Source organism: Saccopteryx leptura, chromosome 2 (genome assembly GCF_036850995.1).
Source record: "Saccopteryx leptura isolate mSacLep1 chromosome 2, mSacLep1_pri_phased_curated, whole genome shotgun sequence".
NCBI classification, from domain to species: domain Eukaryota; kingdom Metazoa; phylum Chordata; class Mammalia; order Chiroptera; family Emballonuridae; genus Saccopteryx; species Saccopteryx leptura.
This window is the reverse complement of record NC_089504.1, coordinates 331521200-331548690: the sequence shown is the minus strand read 5'-3', so window position 1 is coordinate 331548690 and position 27491 is coordinate 331521200. Positions and strand designations below refer to the sequence as shown.

The window sequence follows — 27491 nt, the reverse complement described above, 5'->3', positions numbered from 1 at the left end:
GGGTCACTCGCTCTGCTGTAGCCCCCAGTCAAGGCACATATGAGAAAGCAATCAATGAACAACTAAGGTGCTGCAAGGAAGAATGGATGCTTTTCATCTCTCTCCCTTCCTGTCTTCCTATCCCTTTCTGTCCCTCTTTCTGTCTCTCTCTATCTCTTTCCAAAAAAAAAAAAAAAAAAAATTAAACAGGGCTCCCAACCTACCCAGTCTCCTTCAATTATATCGCCTTATGATAAATACCCATGTGAAGTTATCCCTCTCTTATCCTCCACTTTTCCTCTTTCTAAGTCTGCCAGAGCAGAGATCTGTCTGTTTTGTTCATCAAAATAGCTTCTGCCCCAGTGGAGAGCCTGGAACACAGTAAGGATGTGATAAACATATGGTGAAAGAATGAATGAATGCATGAAGATGTGTCTGACTCTAAGCCCGTGCTTTAAACCCCTCCTCTACTGCGTCTTTTACACAGCAGGGGCCACTGCACTGGCTCTGGGACCAGCTCATCGGGATTTAAATTCTGGCTCTTCTACTGTCCTGGTATCTAGTGCTGTGTAATAAACCACCCAGAAGCTTATGGCCTAAAATGATGATGGTGTTTATTTACCTCAATAATCTGTGATTTGGGCAGGGCAAGGTGGTGATACTTGTCTCTGCTTGGCCATTGTCATCTGGGTGGCTCAAAGTCGAGGGGTCTGGAATTGCCTGAAGGCTCAGTTGCTCTTATGACCGGCATTTTGATGCTGGCTGTTGGCTTGCGGCCTCAGTTCCCTGCCACACGGGCCTCTCCCTGTGTTCTCTCTGGGCTTCCTCACAGTGTGGTGGCTGGTTAAGAAGAGGAGTCCCCAGAAAGAGCCAGGCAGAAGCTATTTCACCGTTTCTCACCTAGCTTTAGAAAGGGTGCAGCACGACTTCTACCCCAGTCACAGATCCGCACAGATCCACCCCCCACTTCTCACTGGAGGACTCACGTGGTAAGAAGAGCAAGTGGGATGGGGAGATGTTGTGGGACGGTGTGGCCATCTTTGGGAAATGCAGTCTGCCACAGTCACTTTCTAGGAGTATGACCTTACTTAGCCTCTCTGTGCCCCAATTCCTTCATCTGTAAAATGAGGACACCATCAGTATGTACCTCATGGGTTATTTCTTTAGTAGTGACTACACTTCCACTCGTGGATCCCCCTGGCCACAGGTAAGGTGTTGGTCCAGATTTTCACCAAACTACAGGATCCAGCCCCAACTCCTCACCCACTGTCATGTCAGTCATACAGGAGGGGCCTTATTGTGCGGAGCCCTTCTGAGGGTGGGGCCGGTAATGGGCAGAGAAGAGGCCTTTTCTATTCTCTCTCAGATTATTCCGTTATTCTCAGTCAGTCCTTCAGAGGGCAAGGGACAAGTGCTGACAGAGATGCTATGATGTTAGGGTTCCAGCAGGATTCCTCTGTGCCTGGGGTGTGGCGGACCCTGCCATGACCCCCATCTTTATCCAGGGAAATCAGGATAAATTAATCAGAAGCATACTGGCTTTGAGCTGCAGACCTTTTTTTATTTTATTTTATTTAAAAAATTTTCCCATTGATTTGAGAGAGAGAAAGAGAGAGGAAAGGAGAAAGAGAGAAAGAAGAATCAACTCGTTGTTCCACTTAGTTCCATCTGGTTTTGCACTCATTGATTGCTTCTCATAAGTGTCCTGAGTGGGGATTGAACCCGCAACCTCAGCACGCCAGGATGACACTTTTATCCACGGAGCCACCTAGCTAGGGCTTTTTAAAAATTGAAAAATAAATTTTTTCTGTTGCTTTGAGAGAAAGAGAGAGGAAGGAAGAGAGGGGGAAGGGGGGGGAGAGAGAGAGAGAGAGAGAGAGAGAGAGAGAGAGAGACAGGAAAGCATCAACTTGTTGTTCCACTTAGTTCCATTTAGTTGTGCACTCACTGATTGCTTCTCGTACATGCCCTCACCGGGGATAGAGGCCTTTTTTTCTTAAGTGTCTGAGGAAGTTCCCTGCCTTTTCTGAGTCCTGCTTCCACCTGAGTCACTGCTCATCTGCCAGAAGTATGACTCTTCAACCCAGATTTCCAGGGATGAGGGAGGAATCTCAGGGTTTGTTCATCTGCCCAGTTGGGGCTGCTCCTCAGCTGGGCATGGCGGGGGGCCAGGAAGAATCTTGGGGTTTGCCCCAGCCCAGCCTGGGACTGTCTCACATCTAGCACTGCTCTTGATTGGGGCCTGCTCTGCAATAAGGTTCAAGGCAGGGGTTCTGGATTTTAATTCTGTTGCCACCACCTACCCGCCCTATGACCTCGGGTGGGTCTCTTAACCCCTCTAAGGCTCCATTTCCTGTCCAGGAAGAAGGACATGGTTGTGGTAAGGATTAAATGAAACAAAAATTATGGTATACTTGCTTTATGGGAGATTCTCAAGTAATGATCATAGTTACTCTTTACAGATGAACAAAAAAACCGAGGCAGAGGAAATTTAAGCGGTTTCTCCAGAACTGCGTTAAATGTCAGAACCAGAGCTGAAACCCAGGTGTTCTAACACCAAGTGGTTGTTACTTATCTCCTGCTACGCAGAGAATTCCCCCATCCTTCAATCCCTTTTGCCAGAGGGCAAAGTATCTGCCATCCTTGAAACTTGAAACAGCAAGAAATTCCTTCTCCTCCTTGCACTACCCAAACTTGCCTATAGAGGGCGCTGATGTTCTGGCCCATCCTGGTGAGGAAAGGACCCAGGTGAGACTCTGCAGTGGAGGGGAGTGTCCTAGCTGGATGGAGGGAGAGCAAAGAGCTGGCTTTGTGATCTCTTAGTAAGAATTCCCTTCATACAGCAACTAGTGCCTAAGCCTTTCTACAGATAACTCCAGGGTCACCAATAATAGTGGTAGTACTGTAGTAGATTTCATTCCAGTATTTCTTCCTGGACCAGAATCATCTGGGGAGTTTGTTACAAATGTAGATTTCCTGGCCCCACTTCAGAACAATGGAATCAGAATTTTAGCAGTACCACTAGCTAACATGATTATAGGTCTGTGCCAGGCCCTGCTTTGAAGGCCTAACATGTATTAACTCATTTACCCCTCCAACAGCCCTAGAAGGTAGGTACTGTTAACATAACCATTGTATAGATGGGGAGTGTAAGGCCAGTGGCCATGCTGGTTCACACTGGATTTGGTCAGACAGTGAAGGAACTGTAGAGTGAAGGATGATGGGCCATTCCATTTATGAGTCTCACAATGGTGGATGAACAAGCAAGCAGGGCAAAACTGCTTTTACCTCTCTCTGGAGTCACCAGCCAGACAGGCTGAGGGGGGGAACCCCTTCTCCCGCAAACAATAGCCCCTCCAAATGGCAGCAGGCAGTCCTCAATCCACAGTCTGCCACCCTGAGGGCAAGCACCCGCAGCCTTACATAGACTACACACACATGGCGCTGCCCCTGCTCATGTAACAATTAGGCAAAGTGCAAGCAAGCAAACCTAATACTTGTAACACACTGGTTTGCCCAGCAGGGATTCTGGGCTGAGACATGGGAAGGTTAAGTAACTCACCCAAGATCACACTGCTGGCACGCAGCAGGGCTGGGGTTTGACTCCATGCTGTTTAAGACCCAGATGGTTCTCATGCCCAGTGCATTTTACAGCCACTGTTTTATTTTTTATTTTATTTTATTTTTTTACAGAGACAGAGTCAGAGAGAGGGATAGATAGGGACAGACAGACAGGAACGGAGAGATGAGAAGCATCAATCATCAGTTTTTCGTTGTGACACCTTAGTTGTTCAGTGATTGCTTTCTCATTATGTGCCTTGACCGTGGGGCTACAGCAGACCGAGTAACCCCTTGCTTGAGCCAGCGACCTTGGGTCCAAGCTGGTGAGCTTTGCTCAAACCAGATGAGCCCATGCTCAAGCCGGCAACCTCAGGGTTTTGAACCTGGGTCTTCCACATCCCAGTCAGACGCTCTATCCACTGCGCCACTGCCTGGTCAGGCTACAGCCACTGTTTTATAACATGGGCCCATCCCCTTTCTTGTCTTCTTTTGCTCCATTTTATTTGTCATTTTAAGTAGGGGGTGTGGGTTTTTTAGTTATAAAAGTAAGACTTGCTTATTTTCATTTTTATTTTTTTTTATAAAGTGACAGGCAGGGAGGCAGAGAGACTCCCACATGTGCACTGACCAGGATCTACCCACAAGCCCCCTACGTGGTGATGCTCTGCCCATCTGGAACTGCTGCTCCATTGCTTGGCAACTGAGCTATTTTAGTGCCTGAGGCAAGGCCATGGGGCCATCCTCAGTGCCAGGGGCCAACTTGCTTGAACCCTTCAAGTCGAGCCATGACTGTGGGAGGGGAAGAGAGAGAGAGAGAGAGAGAGAGAGAGAGAGAGAGAAAAGAGGGAGAGGAAGATATGAAGAAACAGATGGTCACTTCTCCTGTGTTCCCTGACTGGGAATCGAACCCAGGACTTTCACATGCTGAGCAGATGGTCTACTGATGAGCCAACCTGCCAGGGCCTAAGACTTACTTATTTCAGAAAACATAAAATTTAGAAAAGCACAAAGAAGAAAAAAAAATCATGCTTCTTAATCTCACTCCTTGAACAATATGGCCCTGAACATATTAGCCTGTTTCATTTCATTCAGAAATTTCCTGTAACGCTTTTCTCATATCATTACCTGTACTTCCACACCCACTTAGTACTGGCTGAGAGGTACTCTGTTGTTGGGAGATGCTGTCTTTAACCTACCCCCTACTGTTGGATATTTGGGTTGTTCCCATTGTTTTATGGTTGTTACAACAATGTGATGGAGACCCTTGAAAGTACAACTTGGCACACATCTTTGAATTTTTCCCTGTGGGATGGCGTGGAATTGGAAATGGAATTGCCAGGTCAAAAGGCATGCATATTGGCTCTGGTCGGTGGCTCAGTGGATAGAGTGTTGGCCCAGCATATGGACGTTCGGGTTTGATTCCTGGTCAGGATTCACATGAGAAGCCACCATCTGCTTTTCCCCCCGTTCCACTTCCCCTTCTCTCCCTTTTCCTCTCTCTCACAGTGACTTGATTGGTTTGAGCATCAGCCCCGGGCGCTGAAGATAGCTTGGTTGATTTGAGCATCAGCCCCAGATGGGGGTTGCCGGGTGAATCCCAGTTGGGGCGCATGCGGGAGTCTGTCTCTCTATCTCCCCTCCTCTCACTTGAAAAAAGAAAAAAGAAAAGAAGGTTTTAAAGAAATGAACCTTTGTAGCTTCTCCTCTTCCACCTTCAAGATCAAACTGTCCATATAATTAAAACTTTTAAATCTATAATTGTAACATGTTCATGGTTTAAAAAAAGCCCCAAATCATCAAGTGCACAGAAGGGCATAGGGTAAGAAGTTCCTCCCCCCTGATTTCCAGTTCCAGTCCCATTCTTCAGAGGAAACCAACCAATCTTGGACCATTGCTTATGTTTTCTTCCAGAAATTGTCTAGACAGATATGAACATTTACATATTTATTTAAACCCATAAGATTCTACTATATGAGCTGTTCTGTGTCTTTTTTTTTCATGAGTTTTTAGGATATCTATATACTAGAACATATGTGAAGTCTACCTCCTTCTTTTCAGTAGCTCCATAGTATTCCATTGTATGCTTGTTCCACAATGTGAGTTAGATGGCAGTCATTTAGGTTATTGTTTTTTGTATTTTGCTGTTACAGACAGTGCTATAATTAACACCTTTGTGCATAGATCTTGTCAGCTCTTAAGAGTTCACCTGTGGAATAAGTTTCTAAAAAAATATTGGCACAAAATGTATGTGCACTTAAAATTTTGATTGCTATTGCCAAATATCTACACCAGGCATCCCCAAACTAGCATGCGCCCCCCTGAGGTCATTTATCCTGAGGCCATTTATCCGGCTCCCCACCCGCACTTCCGGAAGGGGCACCTCTTTCATTGGTGGTCAGTGAGAGGAGCACAGTATGTGGCGGCCCTCCAATGGTCTGAGGGACAGTGAACTGGCCCCCTGTGTAAAAAGTTTGGGGACCCCTGATCTACACACTAGCAATGGGGCACCTGTTTCCTCATGTGCTCTCACCATGTTATCAAAGTTGTTTTTTTTTTTTTTACCTTTATTGTCTTGTGAGTAAATGTGATACCTCATTCTTATGTAAAATTAAAAAACAATTATGGTACCTTTTGTAGCTTTTTTAGTCCACAGTCATGCATTGCTTGCTCGAGGTCCTTTTGTAGGCTGGTGTTACTGAACATATCAGAATGAACTGTGCAATCCTGTGTTGGGGTCCTGGTCTTGGAGCCCAGTTTTCACAAGCACCTGTCTTGCAGTTTTTGTTTTATTTTTGCCATCGTCTTTCTTCTTAGAACTTGTACAATAGGAAACTCATGTGCTGTAAATCACAGTGCCGACATTGGGTGTCATTTTATCTCCATCCTGAGGTAGGAATTCCTCACCTGTGTGGGTCTGCTGGCTCTAAATGCCACTGTGCCATTTTTCAGGTGATCAGAGTGTCCTCTGCTGTTGTCCCCTGTTCTCACCTGGCTTGTAAAAGAAGCAGAGGCTAATCTAGCCTCTCCTTTGATGAGAGTTCAGCTGAAACCCCCAAAGAGCACATGTCTCGCTCAAGGTGTCACAGCAGTCGAGCTGGGAGGAGAGCCACGGCCCAGCTGGTCAGCACTGGTGCGAATTCACGCTGTCTGGAGTGGAGAAGGATCCAGGCCGAATGACACAGTGCCCCCCTCACTATGGGCATCTGTTTCCTGAGCTTCCGGTAACTGCCTCAGCCCCATGCCTGGGAAGGGAGCTTGTCTCGTATTCCAGCTCCCGCTGGTGGTTGTGAGGACAGAGCTCCCCAAACAGAGGAGATCACTTTCTCTCTTCCCTCCTGCCTTCAAAGGCCTGCAGACACAATGGAGGGGCTGCCTGCAGGGGTATGGGCTGGCTTGTCTCTGATCCCAGCCAGATTTCTCGTCTCTGTGTTCCTCTAAAGCAGGGGTTGGGAACCTTTCTGACTGAGAGAGCCATGAACACCAGATATTTTAAAATGTAATGCCGTGAGAGCCATACAACAACCCGTGTACCTTATGCATTATCCAATAAACATTTGGTGTTGTCCCGGAGGACAGCTGTGATTGGCTCCAGCCACCCGCAACCATGAACATGAGTGGTAGGAAATGAATGGATTGTAATACATGAGAATGTTTTATATTTTTAGTGTTATTATTTTTTTTAATTAAAGATTTGTCTGCGAGCCAGATGCAGCCATCAAAAGAGCCACACCTGGCTCGCGAGCCATAGGTTCCCGACCCCTGCTCTAAAGCCTAGAGAGTTGGGTGGGTTTCTGGGAGCTTTGTCTTGGGTTCAGGACTCTGGCTGGGACTTGCCCCTTCAGCTGGTACTAAGAACACCCACAGGCCTCCACCAGAGAAGCCAGGGCCTTGTGACCGGGTGATTCAAAGTAGGCTCTGTGGGAGAAGACTCCAGGAGCAACCCTGGGAGAGAAGGAGCCTGTCTGCCAGGGGTTGGGAGGATGTGGCACCTGCTCTTTCCCACTTCATCATTGTTTTCTTCCAGCTGTTGGGCTGAGCTTTGCTTTTTCAGGACTTAGTTCTTCCATCGGTAAGGGGCACTGCAGCAGCTGTGCGTTTCTGCAGGCTTCAGAATCAGTAGGGCAGGTTTGGTATGCTGATCCGCCCCTACTGAAGCAGGTCATTGTACAGAACGGTTGAGAACTTGGGCTCTGGAGTCAGACCTAGCTGTGCCGCCATCATGCCCGGTAAATTTTGTCCAGGTCCTTAATCTGTCTGAGCCACAGTGTCCCTGTTGGTAAAATGAGGATAACAGTGGTACCATCTCAGATGCAGCTGTGAGATTGAAATGAGCTAAGCTGTTAGGTTGGTGCTGGTCCAGAGGACACTCACAGACACAGGCGCTGCCCCTGGCTCCCCTCTTTGCACATAGTTTGTCTTCATCTCCACTCTGACCTTCCGGCACGCTGAGTCAGCCGAGGTCTGGGAGGAAGCTGGGCTGTGTGTGCTGGGAGCCGGAGGGCTGGGCCTGGCTGAGTACTTCTCTTTCCTCTTGACTCACAGTCTCTCCCAGAGAGCCCGTGGACCCTTCACTGCCCACCCCGCCAAGAAGAGAAGTCAGAGCAGGGGCGACAGGAAGCTGAGGAGTACCGAGGGAGGGAGCGGAATCATGATGGATAATAATTATAAAGGCTCCAATAGTAGTGTGCAAGCCCTGTGCTAAGTGTTTACATTCATTTATAATCTTGTGAGGTTCATGGCAGCCACCCTATATTATATAGGAGGAAACTGAGGCCCAGGGAAGTTAGGTAACTAAGCTGCTGAAGGTCACACGGATCCACCCTTGGGAGACTGAGCGCTGAGGAGAGGAGTGTGGGGGAGGCAAGAGAATTCAGCCTTGACGGCAGCACCTGAAGCCTTGATATGCTCCTCCCTGCCTGGTCCCTGGGCCGCTCTGCTGACCTTCAGGTGCATGGGCCTGGGCCTGCGCCCTTCCTGGGCGTGTGACCACTTGGCCCTGGGTGTCTCTGTAGACTCTAAGGGCTTGTACCAGAGCATCTCTCGACCGTGTCTTCCCGTAGAATGTGATGGACAATATGTATGCATGGTCACATGTGTGCAGAGATAAGGCGGGTGGTCAGAAGTGCCCGGGCTTGATGTAACTGTCACCACACCTCTTTCTCCTCCATGTGAAAGCACATCGTAATACATTCCAGCAATGGGCTTGCCATGAACTCCCTCTAAAGGATAAAAAAGAAAGTAATTTGCAAGAGGAATTTTGTCTTCAGTCACCCAGGTGAGGCTGTGTGCTGTGTCTGAGTCCCCTGGTGCTCTGTGCCCCCAGCGCAGTGCGTGGCCTGGAGCTGGTGTCGGCAGCGTGCAGGAGCCGGCTGAGCTGTTCTTTCACTTATCAAGCTTTTTATCTTAGTTTGGACTTTCTCTGTGGAGAGTGAGAGAAATCCAACTCATTGGCTTTAGAAATAGAGGGACCAAGGGGTTCCCACTGTCTTTCAACACAGTTGGATCCCGGAGCCCAGATGATGTCCTTAGAACCCGATCTTTCTGACGTGTCCCATCTCTGTCGGTCCTTTCCCCTGCCCTCCTCTGGGCTGGTTGCATTTTCTGTGCTCTCCATCCATTTTTTTTTGCGACAGAGACAGAGAGAGGGACAGATAGGGACAGACAGACAAGAAGGGAGAGAGATAAGAAGCATCAATTCTTCGTTGTGGCACCTTAGTTGTTCATTGGTTGATTTCTCATATGTGCCTTGACCAGGGGGCTTCAGCAGACCGAGTAACCCCTTGCTCAAGCCAGTGACCTTGGGCCCAAGCTGGTGAGCCTTGCTCAAACCAGATGAGCCTGTGCTCAAGCTGGCGACCTTGGGGTTTTGAACCTGGGTCCTCTGCATCCCAGTCCAACGCTCTATCCACTGCGCCACCGCCTGGTCAGGCTGTGCTCTCCATCCTGTGGTTTAGCAACCCCAAGGAAGAGAGTGGGGGTGTATGCTGGGAGTGAGCTCTGTTGAGTCTGCTTAGATCTCTTGCCCACTCCTGAACCATTCTCTGTGGCTAGGAGGGTGGATGTCCTGGTTGCCTAGGCCCGGCCAGGTGCTCCTTCGGGCAGATGGAGCTCATGGAGTGGCCAAATGGATGTAGGGCAGGCAGGACCCAAGGTGTCTACGGTACCTGTTGGGCATTGCCTGGGTGTGGGGGACAGTGGGGTGAGAGGTCTGGGTGTGGAGTGGGCATCTTGCAAGGAGCCAGTGGTCTGATGCAAACCCAGAGGGTGAACCATATGATCTTTCCTTTCCTGGTGGGTGAAAGTGGAAGGTGTGGTCAGAGCTGAGGACCACCAGGTTCCCGCTGAGAGGCCAGATGTCTTGAAGGAAAGGGCCCTACCATTGTCACCCACAGCCCTGAGCTGGGTTAGGAAATGAAGCTCCTCCCACAGCCCATCCAGGTTGCTGCCTAAGGCCCCTGAAGATCACCTTGCCCTGGAGGAGTCAAGAAAATAGAAATGTCTTGCCATTTGTCCATAAGCTGGGGATGGCCCCTGTGGCACCCAGCCAGGATCTGACTCCCGAGTGGCAGCAGGCCCCAAACAGGAAGCTGTGAGGAGGGTGGGCCAGGGAGAGAGGCCAATGGCGGCAGCCACAGCGGCTTTATTTCCCTTTTCCACTGCTTAGGGGAGTGTCCCCTACCCTAGTTGGTTGCAGCATATGTGCCTCCGCCCTCTTGGGCTGCTCCAGTGAGCGTCTGCTGTGTGCCTGGCATGTCCGCACTGGTGCACGCAGAGGTCGGGCTCACCTTTAGTTCCGGCTGGGAAGACAAATCCACTCACACACCGGTGCCACCTCCCACACTGTTGGCATGGAATGTGGCACTGCTGACTTCAGTCCAGACACTGAGGGGGTCTGAGAAGGGCAGATCTGTGCCTGTGTGCGGTACATGTGAATGTACGTTGTAGGCATGTGTGCAATCTGAGTGTATGCCTAGGTTGCACATGTGTGTTGATATGTATGTGTGAGCACATGCGTATGTATCCACGTGTGGGCCTCTGTATATATGTGAGATATTCGTACAGGTGTCTCAGGTGTCTGTTAATGTCTATATGAACCTGCCTGTGAGTGTGCAATACCTGTGTGCTTGTGTGTGTGGGTATCTAATGACACACATGTGAGCTTGCACGTGCCCGTGTGTACCTGTGGATCCTGTGCATATGTATGTGCCCTGTGTCACATATGTGCAGGTGTCATTACATGTGTAGGGCTGGTTTTTCTGGTGTGTGCTGAGCCACGGTGGGACAGGAAGGCAAAGGTGCCCTCTTGGGCAGTGGGTGTGAGGAACCTAGTCTGCAGGCCGCCCTGAATCCCCCAGCCAGGTTTTTCTCTCCCTGCCAGGCCCAGCGTAGGAATCCTCAGCCCTCCTTTGGGTTCTGGGAAGCCAGGGCTCTTTGGGGCTGAGCTGTCAATTTGGGCTGTGGTGTAATCTGCCAGCTGAGCCCCTTCCGGAGCTGCGGGTTCCTCTGGGCGTGGGGAAGCTGCCCTCTTTTGACCTCCCCTGCTTGTCTTGGTGCCTTCCAGAAGGCAGGACACACCTCCTGGCCCTGTGGCCTCACCCACAGGAAGTACAGGTTGGGGGGCAGGCCATGGGGGAGGTGCCATGCTGGGCACCCCGCCCTACACCGGTGGCTTGCTGACCCTGTTCACCGAGGACCCTTCGCCAAGAGCCCCAGGGACGTTGCGGGGACCTGGGGCCCTGCGACCACAATCATGTTCGGCAGGAAGCGCAGCGTGTCCTTTGGGGGCTTCGGATGGTGGGTGACGGGTTGGGGAGGTGGTTGAAGGGATAGGGGTGACTTAGCCATGCAGTCTTGTTGAGCACTGGGCGTGCCTGTGGGCACAGGGAGTTCAGGTTGTCCCTGAACCCTGGGTTAGTAGGGGGCCCTTTTAGATCCTCTGCTGATGGAGATGAGGGGTCCTGGTGGAGGCAGCAGGCACTGTAAGCTTTTTCTCACTGTCCGCTGGGTTTAATCTTCTAGGGAATTCAGGTCAGAGCTGGAGCCAGTCTGAGTGTGACTATAGGTGACTGTGGTAAAATATGTGTGTCTGTCATGTGTCCCCATATATGTATAGGCACCTCTGTGGTGATTGTGCATGTGTGTATGTCTGAGATGGTGTGTGTAGTATGCATGTCTGCAGCTGCCACTCTGTGTGACCGTGTGCGAAGTGTGTGCCTGGCAGGTGGGCGTGCCTATGTGTGTGACCGCATGTGCATGCTTAGTTTCTGAGTAGGTGCCAGTCTGTATCTCTGGTCTTCTGTACCTGTGTGTGCTCTTGTCTGTGCATGTGTGTTATGCTCCTGTCTGTGTCATTTTGTGACTTGTGGCAGGAGGAGTCTGTGTCCTGCTGATCTTTGGGGCTGCCTCCTCTCTGCAGAGGGTGAGCTGTGAGAGGAGGGGTCAGGCCAGTCTTGCTCCCCTGCAACCCCCACCCCCACCCCCTCAGGCAGCCAATCCTGGCTCTGTCCCAGCCTGAGCCAGGGTCTGTGCTACAGCCTCTTTGCCACTAAGCTACTGTGTAGGACAAGGAACAAACTTTTTCCTCTCCCGGGGGCCAGGACATGGGAGACTGAGGTCAGAAGCTTGCTTGTCTCTGGTTACCAGCTGCTGACAGCTTCTCCTCAGCTGGGGAACGGGGTCTAGTGGTTTTCATTATCAGTTTCCTTTCAGCTTCTAGGCCAGGGGCATTGTCAAAGGACAGGTTGCTGCCTTTGCAGAGAGGGTGGTGGGGCGTGTCCTGATGTAGAAGCTGCTGGGCTAATGGGGGGCACAGAAGCAAGAGAGATGAAGGAGGCAAAGGAGGCTGGGAAGAGGCAGGCTCTGTGCCTTTGGCTGATTCCTCAGGCCCGTATGCATGCAGGTTTCCCTCTGCCCTTTTCTCCTCGTGGGCAGCACTTTGCTCCCCCTCCTCTGGTGGGACGGGCCTAGGGGTGCCCCATGTTTGGCCGATGAGGACAGAGAGGATGAGAAGATGTCAGGAGTGGCACAGTGTGGCCTAGTGCCTGCTCATGGGCCTGTCCTGATGCTCAGGCCAAGCGGTTGCTATCCTGAAGGTAGGGTTTGGGTTCAGGTCACCTAGTTTGCTTGCTGGTCAGGATATGCGAAGCTGGGCAGGGGTGCACGTAGGGCAGGGCCCAGCCAGTGACATGGTGTCCTCTGAGGTCTACCATTCTGTGGGGGGCGTGGAGCAGGGAGAGGGACTGTGCTTATTACGTCATACATGCTCAGGAGATGCTTATGGAATGACTAAGTGTGGTGCTTTGTTCACAGTGAGTGTGTGGGTGGGGGCTTGTTGAGCTTGAGGGAGTGGCAAGGCTTCCTGTAGGGTGGGAGATTTAGGGTGGGTGTCATCTGGGGATGGCGGTCAGCTGGGAAGACTATCAATGGGTTGGGGACTAAATTATAGCTTCCTGGAGCCCTGGTCCACTGCATACAGTGAGCAGAATCTTGGGGGTGGTTATTTGTTTATTTTTTAAATTTTATTTATTTATTTATTTATTTATTATTATTATTATTTTTTGTGACAGAGACAGAGAGAGGACAGATAGGGAAAGACAGGAAGGGAGAGAGATGAGAAGCATCAACTAAGGTGTTGTGGCACCTTAGTTATTCATTGATTACTTTCTCATATGTGCCTTGACCGGGGAGCTATAGCAGAGCGAGTGACCCCTTGCTCAAGCCAGCGACCTTGAACTCAAGCTGTTGAGCCTTGCTCAAACCAAATGATCCAGCGCTCAAGCCGGTGACCTCGGGGTTTCAAACCTGGGTCCTCCGCATCCCACTTCAACGCTCTATCCACTGTGCCACCGCCTGATCAGGCATGGGTATTTATTTTAAAAGCTCCATTGGATGCCAGGGTAGACAGGGTGATGAGAATGAATGGAATGGGGAAAGGAAGGGAGAAGGCTCTGGGGAGAACCTGGGGACTTTGGCTTCCTGAAAGGGAAAACGTCCAATGTTACAGCCACCGCCCTATCTTTTGCAAAAGCCATAGGCCCTGCCCTCCTGCCTCTGAAAAGGCAGAACGCTTTTTCACAGTAGCAGACCAACAGTCCTTTTACCAGAGAGTGAGAACCAAACTCTAATTTTGCTGAGGCCACACCCCAGCATGGGAACCTAATGTTGGACAGGCTGCTGGGTAGAAGTGGATGTGGGCATTTGGAGGGGTTGTGACCCAGTGTGCTAGTGGGTAGTGTGGTGGTGGGGCTGGGAGGGCTCTAGTGCTGACTCCACCCAGACTCACTGAGGAACTCAGATGGAACACTTCCCCTCTTAGGGTCTCAGTTTCTCCATGTGGAAGTGGGGCATTTCTGCCTTCCCACAACACAGGGATGTTGTAAGAATGAAAAGAGGCCCTGGCTGGTTGGCTCAGCAGTAGAGCATTGGCCTGGCATGTGAAAGTCCCAGGTTTGATTCCTGGTCAGGGCACATAGGAGAAATGACAACCTGTTTCTCCACCTCTCCACTCTCTCTTTCCCGCCCGCAGCCATGGCTCGAATGGTTTGAGCAAAGTTGGCCCTGTATGCTGAGGATGGCTCTATGGCCTCAGCCTCAGGTGCTAAAATAGCTCAGTTGCTGAGCAATGGAGCAGTGGCCCCAGATGGGCAGAGCATTGCCCAGTAGGGGACTTGCCAGATGGATCCCGGTTGGGATGCATGCAGGAGTCTGTCTCTGCCTCCCCGCCTCTCACTTAAAAAAAAAAAAATGAAAAGAGCCCTGGCTGGTGGCATAGTGGATATAGCATTGTCCTGGAGCACTGAGGTCTCTGGTTCGATCCCGGAGTAGCCGGCTCAATGCTGGGGTCCCTGGCTTGATCCTGGTGTTGCCAGCTGGACCCTGAGGTTGCCAGGTTGAGCCCTGGTCAGGGCACGTATGAGAGGCAATCAATGGTTGCACAACGAGGTGGAACAATGGTTGATGCTTCTTTCTCTCTCCCTTCCTCTCTCTCCTCTCTCTTTCTCCTTTCCTCACTCTCTCTCTCTCTCAAAAAAAAAAAAAAAAAAGATTAAAAGAGATGCCTTGGCCCTGCTGGATAGCTCAGTTGGTTATAGCATTGTACTGATACTTCAAGGTTGCAGGTTCGGTCCCTGGTCAGGGCACCCATTTAAAAAAGAAAGAAAGAAAAAAGGAGATTCCTTGAGAAAAATATAAAATGTAAAGGCTTTTTGCTTGGGGTTACAATTGAGTTGCTCTGGGTTACCAATATTACAGCAGAATGTGGGGGTCTGACTCCTGGGTCCAACCTGCCCTCATCTGGTGGGTGAAATGGGAGTGGAAGGTCAGCATCCCAGAGGGGCTTGGAGGCCGAAACCCTTACAGACCAGCTGTGGAAGTCCCGAGGGGGAGGTCCAGGAGGCATGTGGAGAAGAAGCTGGGAGGGACTGGGCCAGGAGCCTTGAGGTGTGCCTTGTTTTGCTTGAGAATGGACATCAAAAGGTTCTTGGAAAACAAATCTTTTGAGGTGTTCCAGGGGCCCTTCTGTAACACCCCAAAGTTATTCCCAGGTCAAGACTCTTATTTATAATTTACATTTTGACCAAACAGGATTATAAATCATTATGAAGCAATACTTAATTATTCGTTTAACCAAAGTGACAATGAAAGAGTTAAAGGAAAATACAGAAGTTTGCATAATTGTTAGCAAAACGTAATTCTTACTGTTGAGGAGTTTCAGTTTTCTTAAGTAATCAAGAACCTGATTAAGACAACATAAAACAGAAATTATTTTGATAAAACACAGCATCTCGGCTCTCTAGGCAGAACAGTCTTTCACAGTATCAGTAGCAGACCAACAGTCCTTTTACCAGACAGTGAGAACCAAACTCTAATTTTGCTTCAGATTGCTTTTGATATCTTGCTTATCTTGGTTCACAGTAGTCTTTCAAGATAAAGAAGGAAGTTGCTTCCTAGGAGAGGCAAAGAGAGAACTCCACAGTATATTAGGGAGCTTGAGGAGAGAGGAATTCACCCCAAATCTATCGGTACTGCCCTGAAGTCTGACGGCAAGTATGCAACTCGGCTTCTCAGCCTCCAGAGGACTTTTAAAATTCAATCTGAAGTTTCTTTCTGGAAAATTCCAGTAAAGCAGATTTAAAAGAGCATATGTGGTTGATTACTATCCTTGCTGGATTTATATAAATTATCAGGCTAAGTTTATTGAAAGTAGACTTATTTTGCAAATAAATTAGTCTTAATTTGGCTATCTTTGATAAAAATGAGGATAATTTTATTTTTTGTTTCTGAGGGTTACTTGGGAGAGAAAATTGTTTCAGTAGAAACTATAAGATATCTTTGTGGATACTAGGTTCTAGTGCTGTTCATTATCTTTTCAGTTAAAAACATTTTTTTTGCCTGACCAGGCGGTGGTGCAGTGGATAGAGCAGGGGTCCCCAAACTATGGCCCGTGGGCATGCGGCCCCCTGAGGCTATTTATCTGCACTTCCCGAAGGCCGGAAGGGGCACCTCTTTCATTGGTGGTCAGTGAGAGGAGCGTAGTTCCCATTGAAATATTGGTCAGTTTGTTGATTTAAATTTACTGTTATTTTAAATGGTTGTATTTGTTTCTGTTTTGTTTTTCTTTACTTTAAAATAAGATATGTGCCGTGTGCATAGGGATTTGTTCATAGCTTTTTTAAGTCCAGCCCTCCAATGGTCTGAGGGACAGTGAACTGGCCTCCTGTGTAAAAAGTTTGGGGACCCCTGGGATAGTGCATCGGACTGGGATGCCGAGGACCCAGGTTCAAGACCCCGAGGTCGCCAGCTTGAGCGTGGGCTCATCTGGTTTGAGCAAAAGCTCACCAGCTTGGACCCAAGGTCGCTGGCTCAAGCAAGGGGTTACTCGGTCTGCTGAAGGCCTGCAATCAATGAACAGCTAAGGTGTTGTAATGTGCAACAAAAAACTAATGATTGATGCTTCTCATTTCTCCGTTCCTGTCTGTCTGTCCCTGTCTATCCCTCTCTCTGACTCTCTGTCTTTGTAAAAAAAAAATAATTTTTTTTTCTACCTATAAACTGGACCGAATCCTGAATTTTTCTAGTTTTCTTAAATATTTGGCATTAGCCCTCCAAACTCACATTTTCATGTTCCTATTTGCGGACTTGGAATCACTGGGAACTGAGACTGCCTGTTCGCAAGGCCATGCAGGCTAAAGTGGGCCGCTTGATGTAGACGTCAGAGAAGTCACGACAGCTCATGGACAATCCTTGTTCCTGCTGCAGAAAGATCAGCAGGGACGTTCAGACTACACCAGGGGAATCTGTCAGACTGCCACTGCCTGCCTTCATTCCATGTGAGCAGGATTCGAAGTAGACATCTAGAAATCTTGATGGCCTGCCTTCATAACTTAGAAACTGAGATTATAGTCTGCTTCAATCATTAACCTTTGTTTTTCTTTTGTTTCCATAGAAATCCTTTTTATTATTATTATTATTATTTTTTATTTTTCCGAAGCTGGAAACGGGGAGAGACAGTCAGACAGACTCCCGCATGCGCCCCACCGGGATCCACCCGGCACGCCCACCAGGGGCGACGCTCTGCCCACCAGGGGGCGACGCTTTGCCCCTCCGGGCCGTCGCTCTGCCGCGACCAGAGCCACTCTAGCGCCTGGGGCAGAGGCCAAGGAGCCATCCCCAGCGCCCGGGCCATCTTTGCTCCAATGGAGCCTTGGCTGCGGGAGGGGAAGAGAGAGACAGAGAGGAAGGAGGGCGTAGGGGTGGAGAAGCAAATGGGCGCTTCTCCTATGTGCCCTGGCCAGGAATCAAACCCAGGTCCCCCGCACGCCAGGCCGACGCTCTACCGCTGAGCCAACCGGCCAGGGCCGAAATCCTTCTTATTAAATACTTGATTGCTTCCAAAAAAATAAAAAAAGGTGCTAGGAGTTTACTGAGAGTGAAAGGATCTCACCTCACCAGCTCAGGGCTTGGTGCTGACTTGGTGCTGGAGCAGCTCCACATTTTCACCTCGTGACCCCTGACCCCCTCCCCTCCTCCTCCACCCCTTCCTCGCCCCTCCCCCTGCTGGCCCCAGTAGTTGAGTGTTTGGGAAGAAAGCTTGTGGCAGGTCTGAGCTGGTTGGACAAGGGTGGCTGAAAGGACTTTCCAGGGTCTCAAGCATCCTGGAGATTTTGGTGGCACTGATGGTGGTGATGATAAAGGGATGGGGGTGACTGCTGGTGATGGTGACACTGATGGGTGAGGACACTGATGGTGATGGTAACACTGGTGATGATGGTGACACTGTAGTGGTGATACTGACTGTGATGGTGACATTGTTGGTGATGGTGAAATTGTAGTGGTGATACTGATTGTGATGGTGACAATGCTGGTGATGGTGACATTGATGGTGGTGACACTGAGAGTGATGGTGACACTGGTGGTGATGACAACATTGGTTATGGCGATGCTGACAACGGTGGTGACACTGAGGCTAATTATGACACTGATGGTGATGGTCACAGTGGTGGTGATGGTGATACTGGTAATGATGGTGGCACTGGTGGTGACTTTGGTGGCTGTGTGTTCACTTCGGCAGAACATATACTAAAACTGGAATGAGACTTTGGTGGTTGTGACCCCTAAACAAGAGGAGACACCAACAGTGGGAATCTTGCCTACCTTCCTGTCTCCGGAGAGAGAAAAGGGCCTCTTTCACCAGCAATACAGCTGACATATGTGGAGGGTAAAAAATAGCAGCCTAGCAGCGCTGCCTTGTCTTCCAGTGAGACTGGGGCGGAGGAGCTGGCTGCCGAGACAGTCTGCCGCGAACGTGATCTTCTCTGTTCTGAGCTCCTGGGCCTGACAGGTCCCACCTGCTGTCAGGTTCTGTCCCAGGAGTGGGGTCTGCCTCCTTGGCTGCACAGACAGCCCTCAGAACAGGCGGTCCTTCATGCGAGGGTTGCTGGGGTATGGGCATCTTTTCAAAGCAGAATCCCAGGAAGTATTGATGTGTTGAACACCCAGCCTCCAGTGACTGATGAATCCAGGTTTCAGAGTCTTCTTGTGGAATGGGGGTAATGAAGGGAGAGGCTACACGTAATCTGCTTAAGATCCCTGGGTCTGGAGTCAGATACCTGGATTCAGACTGGGCCAGTGATTTTACCCATCTGAGCCTCAGTTTCCTCATCTCTACAATAAGGAGAACTGTAGCGCCTCATAGGGGTATGTGTGGCTGGAGCCCTCTCAGAGCTTACTGTTCTCCCCTCCTGGTCTTCCCAGGAGGAGAGCTTCCCCCGGTAGCAGCTCTCCCTGCAGCACCGTTGGTCTGGTGGTCTGGACTGGCCTAGGGACCTTTCCCCCCACAGATGCTAATTGGGAGCCCTCAGCTCTGGCACTGACCACGCCCTTGCTTTTCTCTTGGCAGGATCGACAAGACCATGCTGGCAAGCCTGAAGGTCAAGTAAGTAGCCACTTCCCGTTATGTGGAGGTCAGAGACGATGGCAGACCAGAGCTCTTCTGGGGCCCTTGTTTCCCCTCAAGTTGCGAGGCTGTTGCATTTGTCAGATTCTCCTTCTCAGTCTGGGGGTGCTTCTGGATCGGAGGAGGCTGGATCAGCCTCTTGGCTCCTGGGGAAGCTGGGGAAAGCAGATGCTGGGACGGAAGCAGCAGGCACCAGGATGGTGGGAGTGTGTAGAGCAGTATGACTTTTAGGCTACGGCTTAGGAGCATAAGAAAGATAAATGCATTTTCTATCTCTTTAATTTTTATGTGAAGCCGTAGTCCTGTAGGCTGTCTTTCTGACATTCCCACCTACCTAAAAGTTGTGTTTCATAATTCTAGGACATCATAAAACACCTCAGTGTGTGTGTGTGATCAGTAGGTTACTGAGTCATCTGTTAGCAGTCATATATCATGCTGGCCAGCCTGGCCGTGGGGCTCTCTGAGGCTTCCAACATGAGATTCAGGGACTGGGGATCATCTGCTCCGTTTACTGTGTGTCTGCTTGTCTGTCTGGGAAGCCCTGAGCAGACACCTCTCTCTCTCAGAATCTCCAACTGCCCGTCCTCACCATCTTTATTTCCTTTTCCTCTATATTTCTGGCCAGGCCATCTTGTCCGCATCCTGGTCCTCTTTCCCACTTGAGACCTAACAAAAAGTCAACTTCTATCTGCCTCTTTCCTTTGAGCAACGAGGACTGACCAATCACCTACTCCAATGGAGTGAATTGTAAGCAAGGGAAATTATAGGAAGGAAAAGTGGCATTGGTCAGTAGCTCAAATATTATCCTGCCACATGTGAATTAGCTCATGCCTGAAAAACTCCTCCTTCGGAGGCAGCTCCTTCTGCCTATAACTCCCCGTCTCAGCTGGAAGTTCTCCCCGGCCGGCCTCCCTCTGCTGTGCCATTCAGTTGCCAGCACTGTCTGTATGTCCCCTGGGTATACGTTGCTGGGCAAGGCACAGCCAGTCTTGAGAGTTGGCATATGAGGTGGTCAGCATAAGAGGCTTCCTAGTCTGCTCTGTTTTGTTCAGAAGGGTGAGGGTGGGCAGTGCACAGGGCAGGAATGGATGGCTAGAGCTTCTTATCTGCATATTAAATAAGATGTGAGGCATGAAGTAGAAATACTACAGGGCATGGAGTGGTATAAGTCTACCTTGTCGTGCTGTCTTGGGGCATCTTGTTCAATTTCTCAAGCACATATTGAGGGCCTGTTTGTTTTAACCGGTAAAGAGAGTATATGTAGTCTGGAAAGGAACTAGTGACAAGGTGCAGTGAAGGGCTGAGGTCAGGGGCCAGTGTTGAGATCGAGACCTCGGCGGAGTCTTGGAAGTGGGGCACTTGGGAGACAGTCTGAGGGGTTCCAGGGGTCTCCAAACTTTTTACACAGGGGGCCAGTTCACTGTCCCTCAGACCATTGGAGGGCTGCCAAATACAGTGGTCCTCTCACTGACCACCAATGAAAGAGGTGCCCCTTCCAGAAGTGCAGTGGGGGCTGGATAAATGGCCTCAGGGGGCCGCATTGTGGCCCGCGGGCCGTAGTTTGGGGACGCCTGGGTTAGGCCCTGGGAGGTGGTGTTGAGATGGTTGTTTGAGACAGTGTGTTAGGGCCATGTTCCTACTGTACTTGGTTAGAATTCTTTTGATTGCAAGAAACAAAATCTAGTTTAATCTGGTTAAGCAAAAGATGAAATTTATGAAAACATTCCCAGGTGCCTCAGGGACCCCAAGGTGCAGAGGTAGAGTGGAGCTCAGGAAGGGCTGAACAGGGGCTGGGACCCTGTCCCCATCAAAATCCCAGCTGGCTCCTTTGCAGAAGTTGATAAACTGATCTTAAACTTCATATGGAAATTCAAGGATAATCTTGAAAAGGAACAGTCTGATTTTATTTTATTTTTTTTTAAATTTTCCATTGATTTGAGAGAAAGGCACAGAGAGAGAAAGAAAGCAGCATCAACTTGTTGTTCCACTTAGTTGTGCACCCATTGATTGCTTCTCATATGTGCCCTGACTGGGGCTCAAGCCAGTGACTGGCGACCTCAGTGCTCTGGGATGATGCTTTATCTACTGCACCACCGGCCAGGGCAAAGAAGAATATGATTTTGAAATTTACTGCAAAGCCACAGTAATCAAGACGTTTGGTACTGGCATAAGAATAGACATAGAGATCAATGGAATAGAAGTCCAAGTCCAGAAAGAAGCCCTCACATTTGTAGTCTCTTGATTTTCAACAAGTGTGTCATGAAATTCAATGGGGAAAATATTCTTTCAACAAATAGTGTTGGGACAACTGATATCCACATGCAATAGAATGAAATCGAACCCCTCTCTCACACTATATACAAAAATTAACTCTTTTTTTTTTTCAGAGAGAGAGAGAGAGAGACAGACAGACAGATAGGAACAGATAGACAGGAAGGGAGAGATGAGAAGCATCAATTCTTTGTTGTGGCACCCAAGTTGTTTATTGATTGTTTTCTCATATATGTTGACTAGGAGGCTCCAGCTGAGCCACTGACCTCTTGCTCAAGCCAGCGACCTTGGGCTCAAGTCAGTGACCTTGGGGTCATGTCTATGATCCCACGCTCAAGCATGCGACCCCATGCTCAAACTAGTGAGCCCATAGGCCCATGATCAAGCTGGATAGGCCCATGCTCAAGCTGGTGACCTCAGGGTTTTGAACCTGGGTCCTTAGTGTCCCAGACTGATGCTCTATCCACTGCACCACCGCCTGGTCAGGCACAAAATTTAACTCAAAATGGATCAAAGACCTAAATGTAAGAGTTAAAACTATAAAACTCTTAGAGGAAACATTGAAGAAAATCTTTGTGACCTTAGATAAGGCAATGTTTTTTTTATTTTTTTCATTTTTCTGAAGCTGGAAACAGGGAGAGACAGTCAGACAGACTCCCGCATGCGCCCGACCGGGATCCACCCGGCACGCCCACCATGGGGCGATGCTCTGCCCACCAGGGGGCGATGCTCTGCCCACCAGGGGGCGATGCTCTGCCCATCCTGGGCGTCGCCATATTGCGACCAGAGCCACTCTAGCGCCTGGGGCAGAGGCCACAGAGCCATCCCCAGCGCCCGGGCCATCTTTGCTCCAATGGAGCCTTGGCTGCGGGAGGGGATGAGAGAGACAGGGAGGAAAGTGCGGCGGAGGGGTGGAGAAGCAAATGGGCGCTTCTCCTGTGTGCCCTGGCCGGGAATCGAACCCGGGTAAGGCAATGTTTTTTTTTAGATGTGACACCAAAAGCACAGCAGCAACGATGATAACAAATTGATAAATAAAACTTCATCAAGATAAAAAAATTTGTATTACAAAGGACACCATTAAGAAGGTGAAAAGACAACCCACAGAATGGGAGAAAATATTTGCAAATCACATATAGGAACTCATACCTAAAATATAAAAGACCTCTTATAACTCAGTGATACAAAGATAACACAATTAAAAAATGAGCAAAGATCGCCTGACCAGGCGGTGGCGCAGTGGATAGAGTGTCGGACTGGGATGCGGAGGACCCAGGTTCGAGACCCCGAGGTTGCCAGCTTGAGCGCCGACTAATCTGGTTTGAGCAAAAAGCTCACCAGCTTGGACCCAAGGTCCCAGGCTCGACCAAGGGGTTACTCGGTCTGCTGTAGCCCCACGGTCAAGGCACATGTGAGAAAGCGATCAATGAACAACTAAGGTGTCCCAATGAAAAACTAATGATTGATGCTTCTCATCTCTCTCCGTTCCTATCTGTCTGTTCCTATCTATCCCTCTCTCTGACTCTCTCTCTCTGTCTCTGTAAAAAAAAACAAAGAGCAAAGATCTGAACAGATATTTTTCTGAAGAAGATATATAAATGGATAATAAGCACATGCAAAGATGTTCAACATTAGTCATCAGGGACATGAACATCAAAACCACAATGAGATACTGCTTCCTACCCGCTTAAATGACTATAATCTAAAGGACATAATAACAAGTGTTGGTGAGGATGTGTAGAAATGGGCACACTTGTACGTTACTAGTGGGAATATTAAATGGTGCAGCTGCCTTGGAAAATAATAAGATATTTATCAAAAGATTAAACATAGAATTATCATGAGACCAGCAATTCCATTCTTAAAAATATATTCAAGAGAAATAAAAATTTTCATGCAGAAATTTATACATGGATGTTCATAGGATTATTATTATTATTATTTGTGACAGAGACAGAGAGAGTGACAGAGAGAGGGACAGATAGGGACAGACAGGAAGAGAGAGAGATGAGAAGCATCAATTCTTCGTTGTAGCACCTTAGTTGTTCATTGATTGTTTCTCATATGTGCCTTGACTGGGGGACTACAGCAGAGCGAGTGGCCCCTTGCTTAAGCCCATGACCTTGAGTTCTAGCCAATGACCTTGGGCTTTAAGCCAGCAACGTTTGGGTTCAAGCCTGTGACCTCGGGGTTTTGAACCTGGGTCCTCTGCATCCCAGTCTGACACTCTATCCACTGTGTCACCACCTACCTGGTCAGGCAATAGCAGCATTTTTAATAGCCAAAAGTGAAAATGTCAATCAACAAATGTCAATGAAAAGAAGAATGGTTAAACACAATGAGGCATATATTTACAGTGGCATATTATTTGACCATAAAAAAGAATGAAGTAATGATACATGCTGCAACATAGAGGTTGAAAATATTATGCTATGTGAAAGTCACAGGAAGGCACCTATTGTATGATTCCATTTATACGAAATGTCTAGAATAAGCAAATCCATAGTGACAGAGAATAGATTAGTGGTTTCCTAGGTCTAGGGTGGTTGTTGGGAAATGAGGGGGGTGAATGCTAAAGGCTTCCTTTTTGGGGTGATGAAATGTTCTGGGACTAGATAGTGGTAATTATTGCACAACCCTGTGAATATATTCAAAACCATTGAATTGTACACTTTATTTTTTTAAATTTAATTTATTGTTTTAGGTGAGAGGAGGAGAGGTAGTGAGGCAGACTCCCTCATGCACCCTGACCGGTATCCACCTGGAAACCCTGTCTAAGGCCAATGCTCCAATACCAAGCTATTTTTAGTGCCTAAGGCACTCCAGTGGAGCTATCCTCAGCCTCCAGGGCCATGCTTGAACCAATTGAGCCATTGGCTGAGGGAGGAGAAGAGGCAGAAAAGGGGAAGAGGGAGGGGGGAAGGGGAGAAAGAGAGGTATAGGGGGAGAGGGAAGGGGAGAGAAGCAGATGGTTGCTTCTCATGTGTGCCCTGATTGGGAATCAAACCTGGGACATCCATACGCCAGGTCGACGCTCTATCCACTGGGCCTCTGGCCAGGGCCAAACTGTACACTTAAAATGGGGATTTGTATGGTATATAAATTACATCTCAACACAGCTGTTAAAAAAGAGAGAGAGACTCTGATTGTCCCAGCTTGGGTCAGTTGTGTACCACTGGTCCCATCAGTTTAGCTGGAGAGATGGGGTTTTATGGATAAAATGTGGCTACTGAGGCCGCCTCTCTATGTGGGAGGGGTTAGTGCTCAGAGAAGAAAGATGGATTGTAGGTTGGGCAGATACCATAGGAGGTTTTATTCAGCCACCTCCCCTACCTTTGGGACTAAAAAGAAGATCAGTGCCTGCTCCCCCCACCTCTCCCCCTCCACCATTGACAGTAGCTAATACGGAATTCTCTCCTGGTGCCCAGGACATGTCTCTGCTCACTGACAGGTCCATTACGTGGCTCAGTGCCCACACCAGGGCTCTCCCAGGCACTGAGGCGCCTCTTTTCTACCTCTGCTGGGTAAGACATCTTTCTCTTTGCAAATGTCCCATTGACTAGATACCCCTGGGCTGTGGCCCGTGCTACCTTGTGGCCTTGGCTTCTTCTGTAGGGACGTGGTGTCCTTGACATTAAGACAGCCATGCAGCTTCTGCAGGTGTCTCTGAGCTGTGCAATTCTAAAGATGGGGGTTCTTGCTAGGTGCTAAGTTTTCATCGCACAGTTTCCCTGAGGTTTCACAACCACCTCATGAGGCAGCTACCATTAAGCTCTCTGTATTTTACAGACGAGAAGATGGAGGCTCAGAGAGGTTAGGAAACTTGATCGAGGTCATCAGCGAGTAAGTTATGGAGTTAGGATTTGAATCCAGGTGTGTACTTCCTGGCTGGTTTAGTCCAGGCTGGATCTGAGCAGTTCTCAGCACCTACATGGCCCACTTTTTCCCACAGTATAGAGAGTCTGTGTGACTTGGCCACGGACTATGCCTCTGCCGCCACAGTGCTGTGGGTGAGATGCCCATCCCTCTGCTGGAGGCCCAGGTGGAGAGGGGTCTTCAGTGCCTGAATGACGAGGACTCGCAGAGGTAGCAGCTGCAGGGGGTATGGAGCCACACAGGGGATGGTGGTGGCGGAACATGCAGTAGGAAGAGTTGGGAGGGCCAGGTTACAGCGCCAGGCTAACAAATGGGCAAATCGTTAACCTCTCTGAATCTCAGCTTGGACTCGTGTCTGACCTGCTCTCTTCTAGGGGTGATGTGCTAGGAGTTTACCTTCGTGACTTTGGTCCTTGTGTACTTCTCCCAGGACCTTGATGATGGTAGGTGCTCGCTGTTGAATATGTGAGTGCATGTCTTTGAAAGCAGGGCTCTGCACACTTCATCTCTGTGTCCCAGGGATCTAACGCCATGGCACATAGCAGGCTCTGAGTCTGTATGTGCTGAATGAGCCATGGGTCCTCGTAGTTAGCCCATCACATGCAGGTGGAGGAGTGGAGAAGGCAGGGTCAGGAGGGAGGACTCCCCTTTCTCCAGCCTGCTCTGGGATTAGCGTGGGACAAGGTCCATGTCTACAATAGCTGAGCCGTAGTCAAAGCAGATTTCCCTCAGAGGAGAGCCCAGGTTGGCAGGACCAGCTGTGGGGTCTGCTCAGGGAGCTCCTTGAAGCAGCATCCAGGGAGCGAGGACTGAGCTGGGAGTCTCAGATTCTTTCCTCCACTCCTTTTTGCTGTTCTTGGCCCTCCCTCTCAGAGATCATGCTTCTTTGCTAAAGAAAGCAATATACGTGTGTCTGTCCATCTGCTGCACATGCTGGTAAACCATGCTGCAGCCATCTGTGATGACTCACCCAGGGCCTGACCTCTGGGGGACTGGGTGAGCATGGGGAAGCTTCACTGCAGCCTGTGTCATCTGGAGGCGCAGTATCATGCACACTCCTGATGGTGGGCAAATCTAGAACCTCTTGCCTTGTAGGAAAAGGAATCCAACTTTTGGTCGTTAGAAATGACATCTCTGGCCTGACCAGGTGGTGGTGCAGTGGATAGAGTGTTGGCCCGGGACACAGAGGACCCAGGTTCGAAGCCTCGAGGTCGCCAGCTTGAGCTTGGGCTCATCCAGCTTAAGTGTGGGCTCACTGGCTTGAGCGTAGGGTTGCTGGCTTGAGCAAGGGGTCACTGGCTCAGCTGGTGCCCGCGGTCAAGGCACATATGAGAAAGCAGTCAATGAACAACTAAGGTGCTGCAATGAAGAATTGGTGCTTCTCATCTCTCTCCCTGTCGGTCTGTCCGTCTCTCTCTCTCACTAAAGGAAAAAAAAAATGACATCTCTAAATAGAGAGAAAGCTTGTGATGGAGACTTGAGGTGACTGTGTCCACTTAGTCCTTCCTCAGGAGAAGGCTGGAGAGGGCTGGAGGAGCTGTCCCCAGCAGCCTGACTGGGGCAGCATTTCAGCTGTGCTGTGCTTTGGCCAGAAAACACCACATGGTCGCTCCTAGTCTAGGCTTCAGATTTCCCCAGCTAAGAATTCAAAACCCTATCTGAAGTGAGGTCCCCACACAGGCAGGAGCAGGCACACTGTGTCTCGGCGTAGTTTCCCTTGGCCCCTGGGGTCCCTCATGGCAGCTGCTGGAGCCATTGTCCATGCAGGCAGGACAGGGGTAGGCGCTATGGCATCTAGAAAGCTCAAATTTCTTGCCATGTCGGAGCCCTTTTATGCTCAGGACTTCCATCCCCATTCTATGAGAATTATGCCCACATGGCCATCTCTCCTGCTGGTTCTCCTGGTGTTAACCAGTCCACGTGCTCATCCTGGAGACGGCAGAGTCGGGCCCAGGAGTCAGTGCATCCAGTCTGTGCCCAGCTCTCCAGCCTCCTTCCTGAAAGCCCACCCCTCTACAGTCTACCCCTGGGTTCCAATTCAATGGCTTTTCTTTGTTTGTTGGTTGAGGGCCGTGGACACCGTCCATTTCCCCATCTTCGGCCAGCCCTTTGTTTACTGTGGATTATAAGAATCCTTGCAGCACCACAAAAATATTCCAGGACCTTCTGGGGCTGCTCCATCATAGCTCCTCCCTTTCACCCCTGGGAGACAGACTGCCTGCTCTTGCCTGTGTGGGGCATCTGCTGAGAATTTGTTGGGGTTGTTAAGGACAGGGGAGCTTTTTTTTTGGGGGGGGGTGAGAAGGCTGAATCAGTTTAGCTCACATTTACGGGGCACCTACATTCCCAG

The 27491-nt window shown here is 49.5% G+C and overlaps 1 protein-coding gene across 5 annotated transcripts in view; it reads left to right on the top strand.

Moving 5' to 3' along the window:
• RAP1GAP2 (RAP1 GTPase activating protein 2) overlaps nucleotides 1-27491 on the top strand; it is a 242789-nt gene that overhangs the window by 21688 nt on the left and 193610 nt on the right. For 4 of the 5 annotated variants that reach the window (XM_066363456.1, XM_066363461.1, XM_066363460.1 and 1 more), the window contains one exon: nucleotides 18938-18973. In XM_066363456.1, coding sequence (XP_066219553.1) covers nucleotides 18938-18973 — 36 coding nt within the window. Of the gene's footprint in view, nucleotides 1-11230; nucleotides 11335-18937; nucleotides 18974-27491 lie in introns of those variants that run through there. The other variant, XM_066363458.1, reaches the window with a different exon arrangement.